General features: G+C 36.8%; 1 protein-coding gene across 1 annotated transcript in view; it reads right to left on the bottom strand.

Annotated features, from left to right (window-relative positions):
* The window catches only part of UTP20 (UTP20 small subunit processome component), an 88,940-nt gene that overhangs the window by 39,168 nt on the left and 25,439 nt on the right, over positions 1 to 24,333 (bottom strand). The window contains exons 18-28 of the mRNA XM_019732102.2: positions 23,541 to 23,699; positions 22,380 to 22,456; positions 20,847 to 20,926; positions 20,366 to 20,609; positions 16,266 to 16,451; positions 12,813 to 12,903; positions 11,437 to 11,522; positions 10,743 to 10,868; positions 7,714 to 7,880; positions 5,925 to 6,133; positions 80 to 223 (exon numbers count right to left, since the gene is read on the bottom strand). Of these exons, the coding sequence (XP_019587661.2) occupies positions 80 to 223; positions 5,925 to 6,133; positions 7,714 to 7,880; positions 10,743 to 10,868; positions 11,437 to 11,522; positions 12,813 to 12,903; positions 16,266 to 16,451; positions 20,366 to 20,609; positions 20,847 to 20,926; positions 22,380 to 22,456; positions 23,541 to 23,699 (1,569 nt within the window). The remainder of the gene's footprint in view (positions 1 to 79; positions 224 to 5,924; positions 6,134 to 7,713; positions 7,881 to 10,742; positions 10,869 to 11,436; positions 11,523 to 12,812; positions 12,904 to 16,265; positions 16,452 to 20,365; positions 20,610 to 20,846; positions 20,927 to 22,379; positions 22,457 to 23,540; positions 23,700 to 24,333) is intronic.

Genomic DNA, 24,333 nt, shown 5'->3' with positions numbered 1-24,333 from the left:
TGGGTGTAGAATACGCTGGAGCAGTAATAAGAAAGGAAGAGGAGAAAGTATCCAGGCAGAATTAGAAATCAGTGTTTACCTGGGACCAAACTGCCCCATGGAATACAGCATCAATCTCTTCTGTTCTGAACTGGTAGGACTCCCAATCCAAAAAGATATCAGTTACCATTTTGATTCCAAGACGTCTTAAATTTTTCAGTGGGTTAATAAACCTCAGCTGTATCTGTAAAACAAAGATCTTCTATTAACATATATATAGTTTTAATCCTTGACTCCTCAAGGAGGCACTCTTGCTCAGATGGCTAAGAATCAAACTAGAAATCGTGTTATTAAGTGTGTTGACTTTGGCTCTGATTCACATGGAAATGTTAACTGAGCAAGTCATATTGCTTTTTTCATTGAACAAGATGGGAAAGCAGAGACTTAAAAAATTAAATGGTGAGGGGGCAGCCGTGATGGCTCAGTTGGTTAGAGCACGAGCTCTGAACAACAGGGTTGACAGTGAGATTCCCACATGGGCCAGTGAGCTGCGCCCTCCACAACTAGATTGAAGACAACGAGCTGCTGCTGACCTGCCAGAGGGGCAGCCAGATGGCTCAGTTGGTTGGAGTGCGAGCTCTCAATAACAAGGCTGCCTGTTCAATTCCCCCATGTGATGGTGGGCTGTGCCCCGTGCAACTAAAGATTGAAAATGGTGACTGGACTTGGAGCTGAGCTGCACCCTCCACAGCTACATTGAAGGACAACGACTTGACTTAGAGCTGATGGGTTCTGGAAAAAACACACTGTTACCCAATTAAAAAAAAAAAAAAAAAAATTTAAATGGTGAAATGTGCTCCATTATCACTGCCCAGTAAAATCACACTGGAGTATCCTTAGGGGAAAAAAAAAACCTCACAACTGGAACAGCTATTTTGTATTCCACATTGTTTTACTTTTCTACTCAAGTAACTGTCTCAAATAAAATCCTGATTTCTTACTATGAACAGAACATTCTAAACAAAACACACCACAATGCCTTAGATTAGAGAAAAAAAAGTTAAAGCTTCATTTTAAATGAAGGTCACATTCCTTACTGTGTTCACAGTTGTATTATTTCTTTTTTCACCTTTTTTAAAATTAGGAGTTTTCAATTATTCTTTTTAAAACTAGGCTAGGGGATTAATTTATGGTCTCTCCATACAGTGAAATACTTTGAGCAGTAAGGGAGAATGAGGCAACTGAATTAAGGCATGGGAAGATCTCAAAATACATAATGCAAAGAAAAATACATGTTGGAAAAAAACAAGATTTGTTTGTTTAGAGGCATAGAGGTTAGAGTGGGTGGATATCTGAATTAACAGAAAACATCTTTTATAACAGAATGTTTCTTCTACTGGCATCTCCTCCTCTACGGAGTTACAGAAATCACATATCGTATGAAGGCATTTTGCTCTGGCTCAGAGCAGAACAATTTACTGAGCCCCCACTAATCCAGTGGCATGACAGCCATCATCATCCTGACCTCAATGTAAAATCTTACTGAAGGAAAAATTATTAAATTCTGTGAGAGACTGAAAATGCCAAAGATATTGGATAGGGGAGGAATTATGAATTTGAGAAGGGTAAAGCTTCAAGGAAGAGGCAGAATTTTTCACTGGATCTTAGAGGAGGAAGAGCTTTAGGCCAGGCAGAGGAGAGAAAAGGCCTCAGATTTCTCCCACGCACAGAATGTTGTAAAAACCAAACACATGGGGGAAGAGTCAACCCCTAATGGTTTTTGCACTTGATTTACATACTGTGGGCTCTGGATATGTAAGTGGCAACTTATTTTTACACATCACTTTAATTACCTACATCAAAATCTAAAAACTACCCTGCAATTTATGAAGAAAACACAAATCTCTTTATCAAGTCTTATGGCCAAGATATTACAAGAAAACTAAATTGGAAAGGTATTTGTCATGAAAATCTAACATGCTGATCAACAGAAGTATTTGAATCTGGAAGAGCACATTTTAAATTCAAGTGAATAGGAATAAGGATACCATTAATGTGCTGTGCAAGTCTGAGCAATCATGATATTTCGTGTACTCATCAAGTTTCTACCAAGTTACAATGACAGAGAATGATAAGATGGTGACATAGTTATAAGTCACTCTGTCTGCTTTAGTTCTATTGGCAATATTCTCATTATCATCTACATCAGGTTTGGTGAAAGATAAAAACTACCATTGATACTTGAAAAAAATAAAACACACGCAAAAACCATGGCATCATGATCCTCTGGAGCAAATAAACTAATTTTAGCAAACCTGACATCAAATCAGACACCCCCCCACCTTTTCCCCAATCCCCACCACCAAGCCCCCTCTCTATGGGGAAGGATCTGCATGTTCTATTTGCTTCTGTAACTACAGTGCCAGCTGCCCGGGCTACTCAATTAACTATTGAATAAACTGGAGGAAAACCCTGCAAGTGAGCAATTGCAGACTTTAGTTCCTACAGAAATAGTCACCATGACTAAGTTTATGTAACTTACAAGTTACTCCATGGTATAAATGTACAAAAAATATAATACCGAACCAAAGCAACCCTCACAATACACATTTGAGTGTCACTCAAACCTTGGAAGATCTGAAGGATGCAAAGAAGTAAATGTATGACTTAGCTCAAACGCACAACTGTAGAACTTTAACTCACGTAAGCAGTATTACTGTGCAGTAATTCATTACAGCACTTCAAGGAATTCTTTGGACTTGTCCAAGAATTAAAAAGAAAACAAAACAAAAAAAAAACCCTCCTAGCTGTCAAGAATTTTAGCACCTCACTAACTAATGAAGTGTGAAATTGCATAAATGATCCTCTGAGTTACTGATTATTGAAATGGGAGTAGGGCTGCATTACTGAGTAATTTCTTCTAAGTTAACCGAAAGTCAGAGGACTTACAGAGGGTTTATAAAACCTTCAACCTTTCAGGATTTAATATATTCATGCAGAGATAAAGTCACGGTCACTTGCTATAAGGCATACGTGAAAATTCTCATATAGTTCTCCCTATGGCCCTGAAACTTTCACAATAGAGAAAGAATTTTCCAATACCTCTTTTTTTCCAGCTTCCAGTCTCGGTCCCTCACAGCCTCTTTTCCACAAAGCAATTAAAGTGATATCCCCTGCTTCAAACCTCTCAGAGGTTTCCCAGTATAATTAGAAGTAAATCTAGGTCCTCCTCATAGCCCATGAGATCCCGCCTACAGCTAGAGCTCATCTTGTACCATTCTCCTGCCCCCTGTGCTCTAGCCACCTCAGCCTTTATCTGCTCTTACAAAGTGACAAGACTGTTCTACCTCAGGGACTTTGTGCTACTAGTCATTTTCTCTGCCTGAAATGTTCCTCCCAGGGCTGGGTAGGTGTAAGCTCAAATATCACCTCCTTAGAGAGGACCCTGACCACCCTAGTAGAAGCATCTATCCACCCCCAGTTCGGTCACTTGCTATTACATTCTCTCATTTTATTTTAAATTCTTCACGTCTTCATGTCTCTCAACATGCTCATGTTTTCCTCTACTTTTGTGAATATGTGGCATCTATTTCTAATAGCTGTTTTAAGTCCTTGTTTAATTCTACTGTCTGTGTCATTTCTGGGTCTGCTTCTATTGACTGTTTTTTTCCTCCTTATTGTGAGTAAAATTTGCTACCTTCTTGGTATGTCTGGTAAAACTTGACTGGATATCAGACACTGTGACAGAGCTGTGTGGCTGGGGAGGCCAAGGCAGCTAGAATTCACAAGGCAGAGTAACAGAGAGGAGAGAGCAACACAGAGAATGACTTGCAGAGATCTGTAGATGGGTCTCACTTTATTTTCTTCTCAGAATTTACCACCAACTGACATTATTCTAATTATCGGTGTATTTATTTATTATTTTTCTCCCCATGATACTGAGTCCTTACCTTTCTCATTCTCCACCTAGAACAATATCCTGTGGATGGTAGGTATGAAATAAGTATTTACTGAATAAGTAAATGGAGAATATTTTTGTTTGCTTTGTTCGCTGCTCTGTACCCAGCACTTAGAACAGTGCCTGACAAATAGTAAAATCTCAATTAATATTTGATGAAAGATTAATATTTGAATGAAAGAATGAGGAAAACACAATGGTGCCTACCAAAATGAAAGGTGTGTTCTAAATTTGTGGGTCTTGGTAATCAGAAAATATTATTTCATTACTAAAATAGATTCATATCCATGCAGAGCCCTGAAAAGCAGATAAAATTTTGGCTGTAGTTTTTAGTCATCATGATCATATTTGAGAGGCAGTTCACCAGGCATATCCACAAATCAAATGAAATAAACTTTAACTAAATTAAAATTGTGCCTGTTTATCATGAACTGAGAATTAATAACAGAAATTAGTCTGGATCTTTGTTTCAAGTCCCATTTTCTTCAAGAAACATTTACTCTCTAAAGACATTAAGTTTCCCTAAACTCCAAAGAGTATACTTATAGCCACATACCTGTATCAACAGAACATAAATATATTGTCTTGAACATAATTCAGAAAATATTACTGCGCCCACCTCGTGAAGTCCCTCGGCAGCTAGCTAGCTGGCTTACTTTGTATGATCTTGCTGCTCATCTTTATTCAAAACTTGAGCTTATAGTAGTCAAGTATTTACTTTTAAAAGAGCTCTGGGTAACTCTGTTCCAAAACAACAGGATGATGCTAACAGTATTCTATTCATTCTCCAACCTTTCTGGATAAATGAGCAGTGTAAGATGTCCTCTAGGCTCTCGAAATTAAAATCTAAGAAACATCAGCTCAACTATGCCTGACTTTGGTTCCTGAGATGCATAGAGAACTCACTCACTCCCTACTATTTCATCTCCTTTAAAATATACACTTAATATAAGATGTTCAACATCACTAGCTATTAGGGAAATGCAAATCAAAACCACAATGAAATACCACCTCACACCTGTGAGAATAACTATTATCAACAAGACAACAACAAGTGTTGGAAAAGTTGTGGAGAAAAAGGAATCCTCACAGTGGTACAGCCACTATGGAAAACAGTATGAAGTTTCTTCAAAAAATTAAGAATAGAATTACCATATGACCCAGCAATCCCTCTTATGGGTATCTCCCTGAAAAATTTGAAAACATTTAATCATAAAACATTTACACATACACACACACACATATATATGTATATATATGTATCTGTTCATTGCAGCATTGTTCATGGTGGCCAAGACATGGAAACAACTGAAGTGTCCTTCGATAGATGACTGGATAAAGAAGATGTGGTACATATACACAATGAAATATTACTCAGTCATGAGAAAAGATGAAATACTGCTATTTGTGACAACATGGATGGATCTTGAGATTTCATCATGCTAAGCGAAATAAGTCAGACAGAAAAAGTTGAGAACCATGATTTCACTCATATGTGGGATATAAAACGGAAAACAGCAAATGAATAAGACAAACAAAGAAACAAAAACTCATAGACACAGACAACAGTTTAGTGGGTACCAGAGAGAAAGGGGAGTGGGGAGGAGGTAGAAAAGGGTAAAGTGGTCAAATATATGGTGATGGAAGGAGAACTGACTCTGGGTAATGAGCACACAATGCAATATATAGATGATGTATTACAGAAATGTACACTTGAAACCCATGTAATTTTATTAACCAATGTCAGCCCAATAAATGTAATAAAAAAATAAAACGATATAAATTGCATTTTCTGACTATACATAAATATTTATAACAATAAAGATTCCCATTATATATGGAAAACTGTTTTAAAGACACACTTTACATAAAAAAAAGATTTAACCTGGAATGATGTTAGATACTCACATTCGGGTCCCAACCAATTTCCCAAATAAAACAGACTCATACTAGCCTCCCAAAAGCATATACAGTGAGTCTCTCTTACCTTTTCTCGTTGGTCAAGGATGTGCGATACAGTTGCTGTCATGCAGAGCAATATCTGCAAAATCTTGGGTAAGTACGCACTGATCAGATGACTAATGTTCTTCAACACTATTTCGAGGCTATTTAAGATACCATGCTGACGACCTAAAGGAAGGACTTTAGACAGATCCAAATCTTCTACTGCCTGAATGACGGCAGCATGGCACTCTCCTAGTGAAAGAGAGGAACACACACATCATGTAAAAGGAAATATTACTTTGTTACTATTTATAATATAGCTTCCTTTTGATTTCCCTCAGTAATACAGTGTTTTCTATTGTTATATATTTTCCTCATGTATTTTCTCCTTTTGATTCTTAACAAATATTCAATGACCTAAGTATGGTAGGTTTTACTATTATCACTTTATAGATGAGGAAACTGAGGAATAAAAAAGAGTAAGTAACTTGTGACAGAACTAAGTTTCTAAGCCCAATTCTCATCCCCCTTATACTATTTTCCAAAACCAGAGTTACAAATAGTCTTTTATTCCATCTAGCAACTTTCCATACATTTTTCTCACTCTCAGCTTTCACTGACTACGCTGACTTCAGGAATTTCATTTAAAAAAAGTCTTGCTACATTATAAGCTCCTTGAAGGCTGAGAATCAAATGTTTTATTTCCCTTGTAGCCCCTGGTAAGCAAATAAAACAATAGTCCTTTATAAACAGGCACTATACTCATTTCATAATTTACTTAAAAGACTTGAATTGTTATTGCTTGAGCTTTACTTCAAACGAACTGGTATGAGATCATGAGCTTAACCAATTCATAACACCTACTGAACAAAACCTTTTGTATTCATTAGAGCCAACTTCCTTCTCAGGGTAATATTACACTGAGTAAATCTTTTTAACCACTGGATCCATTATCACAGAAAAAAAAAAAAAAAAGCAACACATTACCCTCCAAATAAAGAAAGATCTGTTTGCTTAAAGCAAAACAATTATGGGACTGGAGCAAAGGTTTTGTAATCAAAAAGACCTGGGCTTGAATCCCAGCTGTACCATTTTCTAGCTAAGTGGCCATGGGCAAAATACTTACCTCTCTAAGTCTCAGTTTCTGCATTTATAAAATGGGGACAAAAAGTTATGATTCCTCATGTGGTTAAGGATAAACTGAATTATATGTAAAGGGCCCTCAAAACATCTGGCATGAAATAAGCACTCAATAATATTTAGTCATTATTATTATTATTATTAATTACTTACATTGCATACTAAAGAATATACCACAGAGTATTACAGCTCATTGAATAGACTTCTTACACCCACGTCGTTTAGACTATGAGATGGAGAGCAGACGATTATAAATACTCACTTTTCTATTTTCAACAGTGTCAAGGCACAGGAGGTATTCAACAAATCATTCTCAATAGATGAATGACTCAGTGAATAAATAATACCAAGACAATTAAGATTAATTTTGTAGCATTCTTTAAGGTTCTAAGAAAAAACCTCTTCACTGCATATGGACAGGTACCATTTTTCAAATGGCCTAAATACACAACAACCAAAAGTACATACATATCTCCTAATCAGGAGTTTACTAACATGTGGATGTTGATCCAGTGTTGAGTTCCACCTAATTCAATCAAAGTTTAAAATGAATTGCTCTTTTAAAAAAGACCACCATTGAGATTGGGAGGGGCAACCCCATTAGAAAGATACCCAAGAGCTGGGAAACAGCCTGAGTCATTCAAAGTCTACAACAGACAACACATTCAGAGTGTCAGGTAGTTGATAGGTACCATTCTTGAAGTGCTTTACAGGTTCAAACAGCAGGTCTAAAAATATCTGGATCTCCTCAGGTTGGGTCCCGGCAAGGAACCTCAGAACAATGGACATGCGGGTGCCTGAAGCAGATTTCCCCTGAGTTTTACTCCCAGTCTTATTTTTCATTCGGCCATACAAAATTCTAAAAAGTCAAAAGAACATTACTTGGTTTGCATATTAATCCTAAAACATAATCCTAATTGTTTTGTTTTCCTGAAAGGCTAGCATAGCAACCCAACAGATTTAAATGGGTGTATTACAAAACAAGGAAGAATGAAATAGAAATTAGATATTTAACATAGACATTTAGGGGAAAAAAAAATCACGAATAAACAAGTTAAGGAAAGCAGGAAGAAGGAAATAATAAAGATAAATGCCAGAAGGCGGATTTTTGAGGAGGAAAAAAGCAATAAAATAAGCAAGCCAAAGGTGAGTCTAATCAAAGAATGAAAACAAAAATATATAGATTAAAAGGAAATGAAATAAGAGAATAAAACTATAAGGAAACTAAAAATATTTCAACTAAATGAGTACTTTTCTGAGGAAAAAACCCACAAACATCAATAAACAAGCAAAAAACTTAAGAAGAAAACCTAAATAGACCAACAATCATGAGTAAACAGAACGCATACAGTTTTACAGATGAATTTTTTAAAACTTTCAAGGAAAAACAATTTCCATGCTATTAAGTTTCATTGAGGAAAGAAAGCAGGAGATGGTTCTTTTTCATTTATGAAGGTGGTATAACTATGATACTGGGATGGGATAAGGAACAAAAATAAAACTATGTACTAATCTTGCCTATGAACATAAAACACAGTATTTCTAAATACAGTATGCAGTGGTGCATTAAAATAAACCAAATAAGGATTATCTGAGAAATGCAAGAAAGAATCATTAGTAAAATCACTTAGATTAACATAGGTCAATGGCTCATAGGAAATATGATCATTTGTAACATGCTTAATAGGTATTCTAACTAAATTCAATACATTCATGCTAAAAATACGAAATAATCTAGTAATAAAAGCTACTCTCCTAACATGATAAAACTTATTGACTTAACATATAAAATGTAAACAGCGGTTTTCAAACTTTTTGATATTAAGACTCCTTTACCACTCTTAAACATTATTGAGGTCTCCAAAGAGCATTTTCTGTATGTGAGTTTTATCTACTAATATTTATCATACCAGAAATTAAAACAAGTTAGCATAAGTAACATTTTAATTAAAAATAATTATATTTTCCAAATCTCTGCTCACCAAAAATTAGTGAGACTAGAGACATTTTACTTCTTTATTTTTTTCAAATTTCTTTATTAACTGGCTTGTTAGAAGATAAACTAACTATCTTCTCATATCTGCTTCTGCATTCAATCTTCTGCAATATATTCTGGCTGAAGAAAATCCAGCCTTCCACAGATTACATAGTTGGAGGAGGTAAAAATATTTTGTGAACTTTCAGATCATTCTCTTTAGATAATTGTGGATATTCCACTTTGATAGTCTACCAAACCTCAACAAGTGGTAGTTCCTTAAAGGCAAGTTGCAGTGTGGAATCTAAAACTGTAACAATGAACTACGTGAACTCTATTACGTTCAAATCCATCTGTCTTGCACTTTGACAAACCTTTCCCCATGCATAGCTCTGTAACATGCATCAGGTTGTTTGGGAAAAAAATGCCATTCCTTGAGACAACCAGTAGGCAGAAGTGCTTTGTACATACTTTCCACTTTGTCAAGTAGGATGATAAAAAGACAAGGACGCAAGGGTCAACATTCATCAAGGCCACTAAGTGAAACCAGCTTTTTTTTTAAAACTCCAGGTGGGTGGCAATGAAGAATGACAAGTACGCTCACTGTCCTGATTCACGCTATTGTCCTGGCAGGACAAACGTGAGCACGATGAAGAAAGATAGTATCTTAGTTCTATTATGAGAAAAGTTTTAACCCTGTGGACCTCCGACCGTGTCTCAAGGATAGTCCCTTTCAAGGAGCAGATCACACTTTAAGAGCGGCTATTCTAGAAGCATTACTGTTAAATCCAGGAACAACACAAGGACAACCATGATCACCACAGTTAATTACCTACCTAGGCTAGTAGGTAAGACACACATTAAAACATAGAAAGAAAAAGAGGTTTTGTATCATAAAAGAGAACACAAAATTAAATCGAACGATATTCACTAAAGGCCATGGAGTTTACCTTCTAGCTGGGGAGATAAGAAAAGAGGCTATGTTGGATGATCAAGTATTATAAAGAAAAGTAAAGAGACTAATAAAGGGACTAGAAAGTGATAAGGGGAAGGTATGATTTTATATAAAGAAGTCAAGGAAGGCATCTCATCTGACATTTGAGATGAGACTGAGTGAAGAGCAGTTAGCTGTCACGTGTTCCAAACAGGGATGAGCCAGTCCAAAGACTGTGGGGGGCGGTAAACGGAAGAGAGGTGGTCAGAGAGGCCATCTGGGGCTGGGCTACTCCGGGCCCTCTAAATAGTAAAGACTTTCTATTTTATTCTCAGTAAAATGGGACTCAACGGGTTTTTAAACAGGGGACTAACAGTCTGACTAAACACCGTTATTTATTACTATTTTTTCCGCCAAGACAATCCATTTAAAACTAATGAAGTTTCATGATGTAGATGGTTAAACACTTAAAAATCAACAGCTTTTGCATCTCATAATTAGTTACATACCAAATAAATGAAATATTTTTATTATTTTTCAATGGTAAAACTTAAGAGCAATACTGGATTTAATTTTATCATTATTATTAAAATAATACCATGGCAAGAACTTTCCTCATGTTAGGGACAAAATATTTTAAAGTAAAGTTTCTATAACAATTTGACTATCCCACAAGGTCCAATTAAAAAAAAATCAAAAGAAAATACAAAACAAAATAGTTCATTACGATTGCTAAAAGAATCATAATCCTAATACAATTGTATTTGTGATCAACTATTAAAAAAAAATCAGTTTTTAAACAGTACAAATACCTCATCAGAATAGGAAACAGATCTGCTCGGTGGGCTGTTTCCACGACTGTATTATCTTCTGAAATGTTAAAATGCACTATCTCTTCCTTAAAGCTTTTGTCTTCAAGCAATCTTAGCAAGTTTTCCCTTTAAAAATAAAATGTAGCACAAATCATCACTTAATATACGGCAGCAGTTTTTAAAAATGCAAAAATGTAGAGCACTATGTGTTAAATGAAATAGGTATTAAAGAATTCACAATGTAGTTGGCATCCATAAAGGAAAATTTTCACAAAAATAAGTTCCAAAATGAGAGTTGTTCAAATTTTAAGATAAAAGGGATTATAAGGAGTTAGATTTAGTCAAAAATTCAGCTGTTTCAAAGGGCATAATACAAAAGTCTCTTCAGTTCTTACAGTGATTATTATGGTCCCCTACGTAATCACCAAGATTTTAAGACATTATATAAGCAAGAAGTGACATAATCTCAACACAGACTTTTCAATTAATATTCTCTTTCCTACCTTATTGTCTATGGAGAAGCACTCTAACAAACATAATCCCAGTTTTCATTTCTTACCTAAAAGAGCATTATGATTACCTTAGAAAAGAGGGAAATTTTCCAGGCCTTCACAAAACTATTTTACAAGAGGCTCAGGTAGAAAGATAAAAATCAGCCAAAGAAACAGCCTTTCTCTGGCATCAAATAACTTACCTGTAAGGGAGGATGTGCGGATGTTTATATGTCATTATGCAATCCAGGGTTATTTTTTGCACCGTTTGATCTTGGTGTAGCAACAACTAAGAATGATATTTAATAGAATAAATCAATGAAGTCACATATACACATACCATGGGATAGTAATTTACTTGTGTTAACTTGCAAAATTAGATTTCTTAGAATCTACATTTTCAGATGTGATTTAAAGCTGATTTCTGACAAAAGCTTAACATCTTCCTGGTATTAAAGGAGGACGAATAGAATATGTGCAAAGAACAAAATAAAGAACAAAGAACAAAACTGACATCTATATCCCATACACCAGACCTTTGGGTCTATCACTTTTTTTGGCCAAGGCCAACTGTCTACATAATCTGGAGTTACATCAAATGAGCTGGTCCTGTGATGAACAACAGCTTTTATAATCCTGTGAAGGGAATGGCTGTCAGTAAAATGCCAGGGAAGACATGGCTCTGAGGCCTCTCTGACCAGTCAGTTCAGAATTTTGCTTCCTGTGGACAAATGAGATTTTCAAGCTCCGGCTTTACAAACAAGTTGTATCCGAATTACGGACAGAATATGGATAAGTTCTGCCAACATGAAACGTTTCATCTAAAAAATATCCAAATGAAAAAAGAAAATTTTGTTTCCCCAGATGGCTTAGAATGACATCCAATTCTTACTCTGCTTCTGACATTAAATTTTTTCTTCAACGTTTTCTGGAATTCAGGGTTATATATTATGACTGTAACAACTATTATTCCAACTATTTGCTTCTGCAAAATGTAACACATCCTGAAATCCTAGCACTCCATCAGGCTAATTTATCAAAAAGTAAAAAGTTGCCAACTGTTCTGGGCACAATCCCCACTCCCTTCTAAAAGCTAATTCCCATGATATAATTAATGCTTTGTTATACTCACTGTTAATACAACTCATCAATGTTTGGTCACCCAGAATGCCTTTAAAATCAATTAAACTAGTACTGTCTAAAACTGTCTCTCGAGATACAGAAAATGTCTATTAATTAAAAATATATACAGAGGGTGCCAAAAAATGTACACACATTTTAAGAAAGGAAAAAACTGTGTTAAATTTATGCTGATGGTAACCACTCTGAGCACCTCTTGTAATTGCAGAAGTCAAACGTGACTTGTATTCATCTTTTGTTATGGTATATATTGAGCATTACAATTTTAATAGTTTTTTCCTTTCTTAAAATGTATATACATTTTTTTGGCACCCTCTGTATATACTTAAAATGTTGACATGGGCTCTATCCAACAATTATCAAAAACCTAAAAGTTATTTTGGCAAAGAAAATGGTAGAGAACAGAAAGAACGCAGTGGCAAGAATGTATTTTACTTACCTGAAGATAAAGCTCATATAATTTGGATTCCAGATATAAGGCCCGTGGATTCGAAAATTTAGAGAAAACTTGCAAATGAGCGATTAACTGCCTACAACAATAAAAAAAGAGAGAGTACTACAAAATTAAAGGACAGAGATTATTTTCATAAGATAATAGTGCCCATCAATTTAGTCTCTCTGACAATTATTCTGAAAACCTTGACTATAGTTTCATTGTTAATTATACAAATAATTATTTGCATTTAGGAAATTATCATCCAGAAATGCCAAATCTCAGGCAAGCCTTCCCCTGAAATCCAGGTTCCCCACCCCAGAAAATCATTCAGATTTTGCTTAGAATGGTTCAAATTAAACCAAAAGTAGAAAGTAATCAAAACAGTAATACATTCCAAAGTTGAATACCGATGAATTTTGGGAAGCTTCCTTGTCTAGTTTCTATACAGTAAACAGGAAAGTGGTAAAATATATTCTTCCTCACTTTCACATAATATAAATACTGATGTCGGGCCAGAGGTCCAGGTTTAGGTAATTGCTCTTCCTCCATGGCTCTTGCTTATCAAGGAGGAAGAAAAAGCAATGCTGTCATTGAAAGTTCAAGTTGAAGAGGGGACTGACAGCCTCAGGGCAAATTACATCATCTACTAAAACAGACTAAGAGAGTTTCTACCGTATTTACTCACTCAACTTCCTAGTCCACACTTGATGAGGTTTTAGGAATACTTGAGAAAACTGTTTCTTCTGTGTATATAATGTATAAGACATATTAGAACTTAAAGAAACGTGAATGAATAAAATGTTAAGATTTGGGGAGATTTCATTTGCCTATTTCAAAAATACATGCAGGGAGAAGTGGAGAAAGGTCAACAGGATACATGGATGATCCTGTCATTTTGGGCCGTGTGACTTTGGGGAAAGTTAATTAATGTCTCAGATTTTCAGTTTCCTCATCTTGACAAGGAAAGACGTCCTGATTTTCTGTGAGGATTAAATGAAGCGTGGGACCTCTGCTCCTAAGAATTTAGCAAACAATGCATTTCTCTGCTCTTGGGCAAAAGAACACAAAACTGTGGAAGTCCTACTAGTTAACATAGAGAAAATAAGCTGGAAATTATGCCCTCTCTAGATATTATAGAGAACTAGGGGAAGGGTAGTACTATTATTTATATTTAGCTTAAATGTCTGTGATGGTAAGTCTTACGTATCAACTTGGCTAAGTTTGAGTAACCACTTACGTAATGAAACACCTATCTAGGTGTTGTGATGAAAGTATTTTGTAGGTGTTGTTAACATCTATAGTAAGTGGACTTTAAATAAGAGATTATTTAATATTCAATTATGTGGATGGGCCTCATCCAATCAATTGAAGGCCTTAAGAACAAAAACTGATGTTTCAGCCTGCTGTCTTGCCCTGCAAATTCTGGACTTGCAGGCTCCCACAATTACATGAGTCAATTCCTTAAAATAAATCTCTTAACACACACACACACACACACACACCCCTCTATTCTATTGGTTCTGTTTCTCTAAAGAGCCCTGACGGATGCAGTATCCTTGTAATTACTTATCCCTGAGCCCCTGCACTTTAATAAACAAACTTTAAATTGTTTCTACTGTAAAATCCACTCCTCCCAACATTTATTAAGTATTTCTTATCTGCCATGCAGTCTTAAAAAGCCAAAGAGAATAACAGCCAATTTACACGTTCTCATTAAATACTTGCCCGTGAGGAGCACGCTTCATGAAGGATTATAACCTTGGACTATGAATATACTGAGATGGCACCAAGGACTGTCTATCAATTTATTCACATTTTCAACCATGTGTATGTTAGCAACAGTCTAGGTTTTACAGGGGAAAGAAGAATTAATTCAGACATGGACCTTCGACTTAAAGGGTTCCTGATTTTCATGGAAGATCTATAAAAAATTAGTACCAAGGCAAGGAGTAGCACCATGACAGAGGTCTAGATGGCTGTTATGAAAGTTTGAAGTTGAGTGAGATGACTTTCCTTTTAAAAGACAGGAAAGCCTGCGTGAGGAGGCAGTGCAGGAATTGTGCCTTGAAGTAGGAACAGGATCTCAGCTGGCAGAAATGAGGCAAGGACATTGTAGAAGGAGGGAAGGGCACTGCAAAGTTCAGGGGTGAGAAAGGAAGAGGCATGACTGGAAAAATAGGTTATTTATTCAACAAACACACACGAGGACTAATCTCTTGCTGGCTATTATGTTTGAAGGTCATGAAGAAGAAAACAGCAATCTTTGTCTTGGAGGAAGCAGTGGGGGGTAGGATGCTCTGAGTTGTGAGAAGGTAGAAGCAGAAAAGGAACTAGTCTGCGTGAAGTGTAGTCATGATCTTTCTTGCCCTGGCACTTCATGCACTATTTCCATTGGCTGGCAAATCCTTCCCTGCCCGAGCTGCTGGCAAACTTTCGTCTTTCAGCTTCAAAGGTGCCTTCTACCTATTAAAAGCCTTCCCTTTGTGGTAGAATTCTTTTATTTTTTTAAATTTTTTTTTACTGTGCTCCCATAACACCTTTAAAAATATTTCCTGTATAAAAATATTTCACATTAGATCATGCTTCCTGCATTGCAGAGGCTATGTACCAACCATCTTTGTAACCCAGCACTTAGCAAAAGGCACTCAATACAGCTGCTGATGGATGAACTAATAAATGGCTCGTGGAAAAAACTCAACAAAGGGGCCTATCAGATTGAGACCCTAAGTGTTACAGTAACAGCAGCACCAGATCCAGTGGATCTCTGACACACAAATTCAGATGAGTAAACTGCGATAACTTTTTCTTTTTTCCCCTCTTCTTCCGCCTCCCTCCCCAAATCTGGTTCAAGCCATTGTTTCTCAGTCTAGTTGTGTAGGACACAGCTCCCTGGCCCATGTGGGAATCGAACCGGTGACCTCGGTGACACGGCGCTCCAACCACCTGAGCCACCCGGTTTCTAACAATTTAGGTAAATGAATTACCCAGAAAATAGGAAATATGTTTCTTATTTAAATATAACAGCATGGGGGAAAAAAAAGTAACCAGGAGTTAAGTCAAAAGGCAAAGTAAAAGTGCTGACACGCTTATTTATAAGAGCAAAGATGTTCCATTACGTGTTCCCCTAGCACACAAACATAATGCCACGGAGCCATGGAAAGTGGATGACAGAGGTCAAAGGGCATGTTATCCCTCCAGGCTCCAGCCCTCTCATGCATAAACAGCAGCTATGATGAGATCAGCCCAAGTCCAAGACTGTGGCAAAAACCAAAAAACTTAGAAGACCGACAGTTTTCTTTGGGCTATAAAAAAAAACCCCAGGAAGATACAGCATTTATGTAAATAATTATGTGAGCAGTCCATTCTGTCCGTGTCCATTTCCCAGTAAGGCCATAACAGGCTTCTTCCCGTTCTAAGAACTGTGGATTTGAGATCTACCAGCAAGACTGAACTTACTTTGCCGCAGCTCTTCTCGTCTTTTTCTTCGGTGAAGTTTCATCTTGGGGCACCCCCTCCTCCTCTACCTCTTCTTCGTCTCCAGCAGCAGGTTCTTCTTCTATGTCCTCTGCTGCCCCACCTCTGCGTTTTCTTCGCAGATCCTGGCTTGGAGCAACCTGCAGATCTGCTGGGTAATACTCATTGCTACAGAGGAAAGAGAGGGACAGAAGGCAGGTGAAGCTAAGATGCCCTAATTCTGTTCGTGACAAATGTTCATGTCCACAGTTCACAGAATCACACATTAGAGACATCAGAGGCGCCCCAGTTAAGTGTCTTCCACAGCATCCTGCTCCTGTAGTCTGCCAGCCCTTCTGAAGTGCCTTATTGGCCAAGTCAGTCACTAACTGGAGAAGACAGACCATTCCATCGTTACACTGTCGAAAATATTTGAAATGTCTACTCTGGACTGAACTGAAATCAGCCTCCCGGCCTCTAGAAACACAACTGGTAGAGGCAGGTGTAGGGGTGGATTATATTAAATAATGAAAGCATAACATTAAGACCATGCTGTTCACAAAACTACTGAATAAATCACGTGGCCTAATATTGAAAAAAAAAAAAAAAAAGACCATGTTGGTCACGTTCCACCAGATACATTCTACTTTGTCACTGTCCTTTCAAAAATATGGTGCTGTAACAAAATTCAGTCCTCCATGCATGCATGGTCTGATAAAACAGATGGAACTATCAAGTCCATTGTTTTTGCGGGCAGTCACAACATGACACAGACAGAAACTGAATGTCCAGGCGATAACCAGTAAGCCTTTATGTTTGTCTCCTCTAAACTAAGCATGTGCAGTTAGTATCCTCATTTGTTCTTACTGAATTCCATCCCTTTAATTTTGGTCCCTTGTTGCAGGTAACTAACATTATCTTAAAGGCTGTCACTGTCATTCCCTGCATTCGTTTTGTGTCACTTGAACAATTATTATTTTGTTGTCTGTTTTGTGCATGGCACTGGGTAGGATGTAAGGAAATTGATCAGACATTAAATCCCTGGTAAAATAGCACGTTTAGGATAGCACACTACCAACACACCTGGAAGAAACTCCAGGTTAATACACTAAAGTACAACTGGAGGACTGAGGCGCTACCATATTCAACTTTGTGTTCTCACCTAGCAGGATCTAGCACTTACTAATACATTTTAAAAATGGATGAATAAATGAAATAAGTAAAGTAGCTCTGTCATTTACAAATTGTACCATCATCAATTTAATAACATTTGTATTATACTCTCAATATTCAATGAACCACATATTTTCAATCTTTATGTACAGCATGCTCACTCATTCATTTTATTAAATAAGATAATTCACACAAAGCACTTACAAGTGTCTACACAGCAAGTGTCATTCATTAAGTGCCAGCATCACCTGTTACTGGGATGTTTTTGCGATTGTTAGTCATTCAGTCCTGCTTCTGATTTAATTCTTCTCAGAGAATGTTTACAAGGGATTCACAAATTAGTTCTAATATTAAATTACTTTAAACATATTTAGAAATATAAATTTCTAGCCAAAAATAAAAATAAAAAGCCCATAATACATTTCAAAGCCAGAATTAAAGGTGACATTTGGGTTTTCCACTAGTTTGGATCATCTATAAAAGTATTAATTATAGGTAATCAGTGTCAACTAGTCTTAAACATTTTTAAAAATTGTGTATCTTTAGTCTCTTAAGTCTTCTTAAAACTCAGAGACCCACTTCCTGTCACAGGCTCTTCTCTCTATCCCCACCCTCACAGTATCTTGTACTATTAGAGGAAGGTCTTTATCCTTAAGTTAAGGGGTAATGGATTTCTTCCTTGAGGGAAAAACAGAAAATTAACAAGGTAGGAAATTCATATCCTACTAACACCATTAATACTAGCTGGCACTTGCGATGCACAAAACAACTGACAGATACTATTTTACTTGATCATCAAAACAAGGCAAGGAAGATAAGTATCACTGTTCTCATTCTATCAATAAAGACTAACGAGTTATGCGAAAAAGAGAAAATCACTACTCTTCCACCATACCATTCACTGACCTGCCTGCATCTTTGCGTGTATCCTTTCCAGAATGAATTATTCATACAAACCTTTTCGCGTATGCATGGGATCCTACCTCCTCTTACCTACTCAAAGGCATGGATCTAGCAATTTTATCCCCTCTCTTGCGTTACCAATTTTTCCCTTCCTTCTGGAACATTCACACCAGCGTTACATACGTACCTGCTGCTTCGATATTAAATAGCAACCCCAACAACAGCTCCCTCTTGGGTCCCACATCTCCCCCCACCCATGTCTGCTTCTTTTTTGTAAGAACTGTTCATATTTGTTTTTGCCATTTTTCTTCTCCATTATCTCTTAAACCCATTTTAATCAGGCTTTCATCCCGGCCAGATTAACCAAAATAACTCATGTGAAGGTCACTTCCAAAGCCAGTGGTCATTCTTAGTCTTCATTTGATTGATGTTTCAGACACATTTGATGCAACTGATCAACTCCCTCCTTGAAGTCCTTTCTTCAAGGAGTACTAAGTAGTCTTGGTTGTTCTATCACTCTTTCCTGGCCTCCTTTGCTGGTTCCTTATCTCCCAACCTCTAAATATTGCTGTTGGTCCTTGGAAATCTTCTTTCTTTACATTTATACTCCCAGGTGTAATTTAATTCCCTGTCCCATAATTTAAAAAACCATCTACCATCTATATACTAATGAGTCTGATATGCATTATCTTTACACCAAAGCTTTCCCTGGGACGTAAAGCTCCAAACTCAAGTGCTTACTTGACATCTCTACTTAAATGTCTATTTAGGATCCCAAACTTAACATGTCTAAAGATGAATCCTTGACCTTCCCCACAACTGCAAACTTTTGCATTTCTCCCAATCTCAGTAAATGGTAACTCTCTTCTGCCAGTTACTCAGGTCAAACCCTTAGGGATATTCTTGATGCCTCCCCTTTCTCCTTCCTGCACCCCTCTCGCTCCCACCATGCCACATCTGACCTGTTGGCCAATCCAGCAGGCTAACCTAGTTGCAATTCTTCAAAAATATATCTCATTGAATTGAAATCCTTCAAAAAATATCCAGAATTCAACTACTTCTCACGATCTGCACTACTACAACCTCGGTCAATCTCACCACCATTTCTTGCCTGGATTTTTGCAATCTCCTCCTAAGTCTCTACTCTCTAGTCTCTCTACCTACCCTCACCCTGCCATCCTACAGTCTATTCTCAATATCGCAGCCAGAAAACTCCTTGAGAAAACTGAAGTCATGTCCTTATCTTTAAACCTTCCAACGGCTTCCCACTTCACTGACAGGAAAAACCAAAGTCACTTAAAGGCCTACACAACTTGGTCTCCTGTTAACTTTCTGCCCTGGTCTCCAACTATTTTCTTCCAGGATTAGTGTGGTAACCACTCAGACTTCCTAGCTGTTCCATGAACAATCCTAGCATGTTGTGGTTCCCAGCCTGCTTAATCTAATGCCACAGCATTTTCCCATGTAATGAAATAGTATTGTCAATCTACATTTATTCATTAATTAGTAATGTTCTACACACCACATCCTACACCTTTAGTCTTAAAGCAATCTCTCACACAGCGTATCTTTTCAAAATAGAACAACACTCCAGAAAGTTCTTGTTATTTTTTTGAGAGTACATTCCTCAGCATCATGGGAAACACTCAAGAGGCTCAAAACAGAGTGGCTTGGGTTGAGTTACTGGAAAATACTTTTAAGCCCCTGGCAGACAATGTAACAATGAACAACAGGGCAAGAAATAGCAAGGTCTTTCTACATTGAGCTAACTCAATATGGCCTTTCTCATGTTGTAACCTGGAATTTTTTATTAATGCCATTTGTGTGCTGGTTAAATTCATGTAAAATTAAGTGGTGAACTAAACTAGTTTAGTTGTTAGCTGATAGAGCTAGTGCTTTATAGATGTGCCAATCATTTGAAAACACAACAGAAGCAAAAAGAACTCAGCCAATTTGGGAGCTTAACACTTTGTACCTTCTTTTTCTCATACCCCACCAGGAACATATTCCTAGAAGAGAACACTTACTTGATAAACCTCAAGAAAAGTGGGGAAAGCTCCCTGGACCGTGGCTCTATCCTTTCTGGGAATTTTGCGAGAGCTCGCCAGAGCAAAAATCGAAAATTGGTGTGGTCCAGTCTTTCCTGACAATGGGTTTTCAATGTTAACTGCTCAGAAAAAAGAGCTCCAACATCTCCTTCCTGAGTCTGCTCCCAATTTTCATCTCCAATGGACTTCTCCTCATTTCTTATGTCATTTTGCAGTTCTTTCTCTGAAAGAAAAAATAATCATCATAACCACTAGGGAAATGTTAACATGTGCCCAATGTGTGCTAAAGTAAGGGCGTTTCTTTCGCTAGTGATATAGCGAATAATAAACCACATCCAAAGGTTATCACAGATAGTACATTTCTCATTTCTGTTTCCCAATTTCATGTGTAATTAAGCAGCAAAAATTAAACAGTTAAGCAACCACTTTTCTTCCCAGACCCCGCATCCCCCTTACATACCAGCATGTGTAGCTGCTTTATCCAGATGTTCATAGTAGACTTTCCAAAATTTCTTATTTTCCATTTCATGTGCATGAGAACTAAGAGAAAAGATTACAAATAAAATACATGACATGATTCTTATTTTGACGTATTTCACAGAAAAAAAAAAGAGTGAAAGGATATAACTAAAATGTTAATTAAGATATCCCTGAATGTGGAATAACTTTTGTACTTTTCTGTATTTTTCAAAATGCCTGTACTGGGCACAAGCTATTCTTATTGTCATAATGTACTAAAGTATGTTTTTAAAAACCTAAGTAGATTCCTATGAGACTATTTTTAAAGGTACAATAATGAAAATGGGCAATGGGTATGACGTATGTTCCAGTAAGGGAAGGAGAAGCCTGTTTGGAGAGAAAATTAGAAAATTCAGTTTGTTCAAAGCTAACTTTAAAATGTTATTTTTTTTTTCCTCTACCAAATTCAGATATACTTAACACAAAGGCAAAATAAATATTCACTAACTACATGAAACATGGCTTCCAGAACTTAAGAGAAATTAGATCAATCATATAATTTGGTATCCTAGCAACAGTATCCTTAAATTTTTATATTCTTTCTGTCATTAATTTTCTAAGAATATACATAAACTTTACATAAGACATGAACCATATATGTTGCTGACTATATGTAAAAACTAAACCAATTTTTAGACAGAAAGATGTACTCCACAGGAAGACAGCCCAGCCAGCTCTGGAGGAGCAGTTGAAAGGCACTCAGGCACTGAAGAGCTAACAATTGGAATAGTGGGCTGCTGCTAACACATGTCAGATTCTTCCTTAAGTGCAATGAACAAAATTATGAAGTTGATGTTAGAAGGCCTTGCTTTCAGCATACTGGTTTTTGATGGCTTTGAAAGGCAGTTAAATAGCAGACAAAGTGGTTCCAAATTGGGAAAGGATTTATTTATTCTGCTTCTGTCAAATAAGAACTAATCGTTAGGGTTTTGAGGGGCCACACATTACGTATATTTCCAATCCAACAAAAGCCAGAGTAGACCATCTAAAGAACAAACATCTGCAAAAGGACAGGTTTCTACAGATGAGGCACAACACAAGTATTTTCTATGTGATTATTAAGGTCCTATTTAGAGCTAAAGGGACTTTGGATAATAGATAGCAAGGGTTTTAAAGTCCTCATTTTAAAATTAAAGTTTGGCTCAATGACACTATATATATAATCCAATTATTACACAATTCTTTGTTACTGAAAAAAATTCAACAACACAGATGTATCATATAAAGTAAAAGAAGGTCTTCCAAAGTTATTTCAAAGTATAAAGAAACATACACATAATAGTTGAACTATTGAGAAACTTGGCATCAAAGAGAAAAATTAATGTTTCTTTTTCCTTCACATTGTCCCCAAAAGGATTTAAGGTAGCTATAACTACTGCACACACCCTTTATACACTTAGAAGGGGTATAAGACTGAGTCCATCATTCTGCAGTAGTTAAAACATAATAGCTTCATCCATTTACCCATGCTTACCTTATGAGTTCAATAACAGGATCCCAGAGAGCACTGAAGTTAACATATAACATGCCTAATAAATAACGAAGCGGCACCTGCAATTACAGATGAGTTTAGTACGTGGGTAATGAACAGCACCGAAATGTGAATATCCCACCTCAAGCAACTGGAGGTTTGGAAAGAAGCTTGTACTTTAAGGAAAAAGTTATAAGTCTCAATCCAAAATTCAGTGACTAATAATTTTCCAACTCTCCCCAAAATGTCACTTGCTATTTAACACAGAAAAATCAACTAAAGCCAACACAGTATTCAAATTCACTCCAGATGTTCATGCTCAGGCTATGTTTGGATAGACAGATTTGACTCATGATTCAATTCCTTCCTAACAAATGCTGCCATCACCTTAGAAGACAAAACCTGAATAGTAATCAGTAAAGCACAGATGCCAAAGACCCAAGAAAGCATGCTGTGAATGGCAGCTGCGGCTTTGCAAGCAGATGTCTGAGCTCTGTAAACTCTGCATTAAAGGAGCTCTGTTCAGAGGGTCTAAGTGTTCTCAGCGCCTTTTGCACCCAGTCATTACTAGCATCCCCACAGGCTAGGGAGGCATTGTGGAGAATGGTAGTTGTGTTATTATTTAGGGGTGGGGTGTTTGTAACTATTTTAGCAGCAGAGCCACTTTTCCCAAGTAAACATAACCAATAGAGGACACCAATACATAAAGCAGGGCATGAACAGAACTGCTCTGACTGAAAGGAGAATGCCCCATATGGCCTTCCTCCCAAAGGATCCGTGATGTATCTTCAAGGGTCACAGACAGAAAACCCTTGACACAAAAGGTAAAGGGCCGATGTCCTGCGGCAGTGAACATACTGTAGAAGATATCAGGCTTTAAACTTGATGTTGAGTCTTCCTGTTGCCACTTACTATCTACCTTTACATACTACACACATACTCAAGTGAAAGTGGGTAGTAAATTATTTCTACTGTTGAAACAGCCAGCAGAGCTATTTAACTCAAAGCATCTAAGAGAACTAAGGATTTACGTAGTTTTACATTTTTTTTTTTTTTTTTTTTTTGGTGACCACTTCATATGTTTCTCTTTCCAAAAGCCAACCAAACAGATCTTAAAGCACCAATTAAGAAAAAACCAACGACAAAAAAACCAGTGTTTTATACCTCCTGTAGCGGCCCCTCAGGGACTGCAGTCTGCACCACATCATATCTTAGTTTTCTCAAGTGAAGAAGCTTCTCTCTGTAATCATTCACAGTTGCTGGAACAAGTTCTGCCTGGCGCAATATAGCAAAGGCAGATGGACGCTCTGAGAGCCCGTCATCCTGAACGACCAGAGAAAACCAAGGAGGCATGTCAGTGTTTTGATTTTCCAAAAAAGCATTAAATGAATGTGACCAAAGGTCTGAAACATAAAAACTGGGATATGCTAATGCTTTAGGTTAAATAAACAACACATTTTTGGGGGTAAATGATTCATTTGTCCTCATACCATTTACTTTCCGGTAGATAATTTAGGTTTAGTATCTAGTATAGAAATGACAAGAACAAAACAAACAAGTTAATCCTCAAAATAACTCAAATCGCTTGGCAACATCTGTTGAAATAAAGGAAATGTACATGTACTTGTGTATATATATATTTTCACTATATAATTCTACCTCTAGTAGAAGTAATTTCTACCTCAAGAAGTAATAATTTGCATTAGGAAATATTTCCCTATATAAAGATAGCTATGTAAGGATGTTCCTGCAATATTACTATAAATCCTGAAAAACTGTAACCAATCCAGGTAAGTATCCATAAACAGGGAATTGGTTAAATAAGACACATACATATACATATATATGTATGTATAGTTTTTATTAAATTTATTGGGGTGACAATGGTTAGTCAAGTTACATAGGCTTCAGGTGTACAATTCTGTATTACATCATCTATATATCACATTGTATGTTC

The sequence above is a fragment of the Rhinolophus sinicus genome, linkage group LG02 (assembly GCF_036562045.2).
Source record: "Rhinolophus sinicus isolate RSC01 linkage group LG02, ASM3656204v1, whole genome shotgun sequence".
NCBI classification, from domain to species: Eukaryota; Metazoa; Chordata; class Mammalia; order Chiroptera; family Rhinolophidae; genus Rhinolophus; species Rhinolophus sinicus.
The sequence above is the reverse complement of the archived record's forward strand: the minus strand, read 5'-3'. Positions and strand labels throughout refer to the sequence as shown.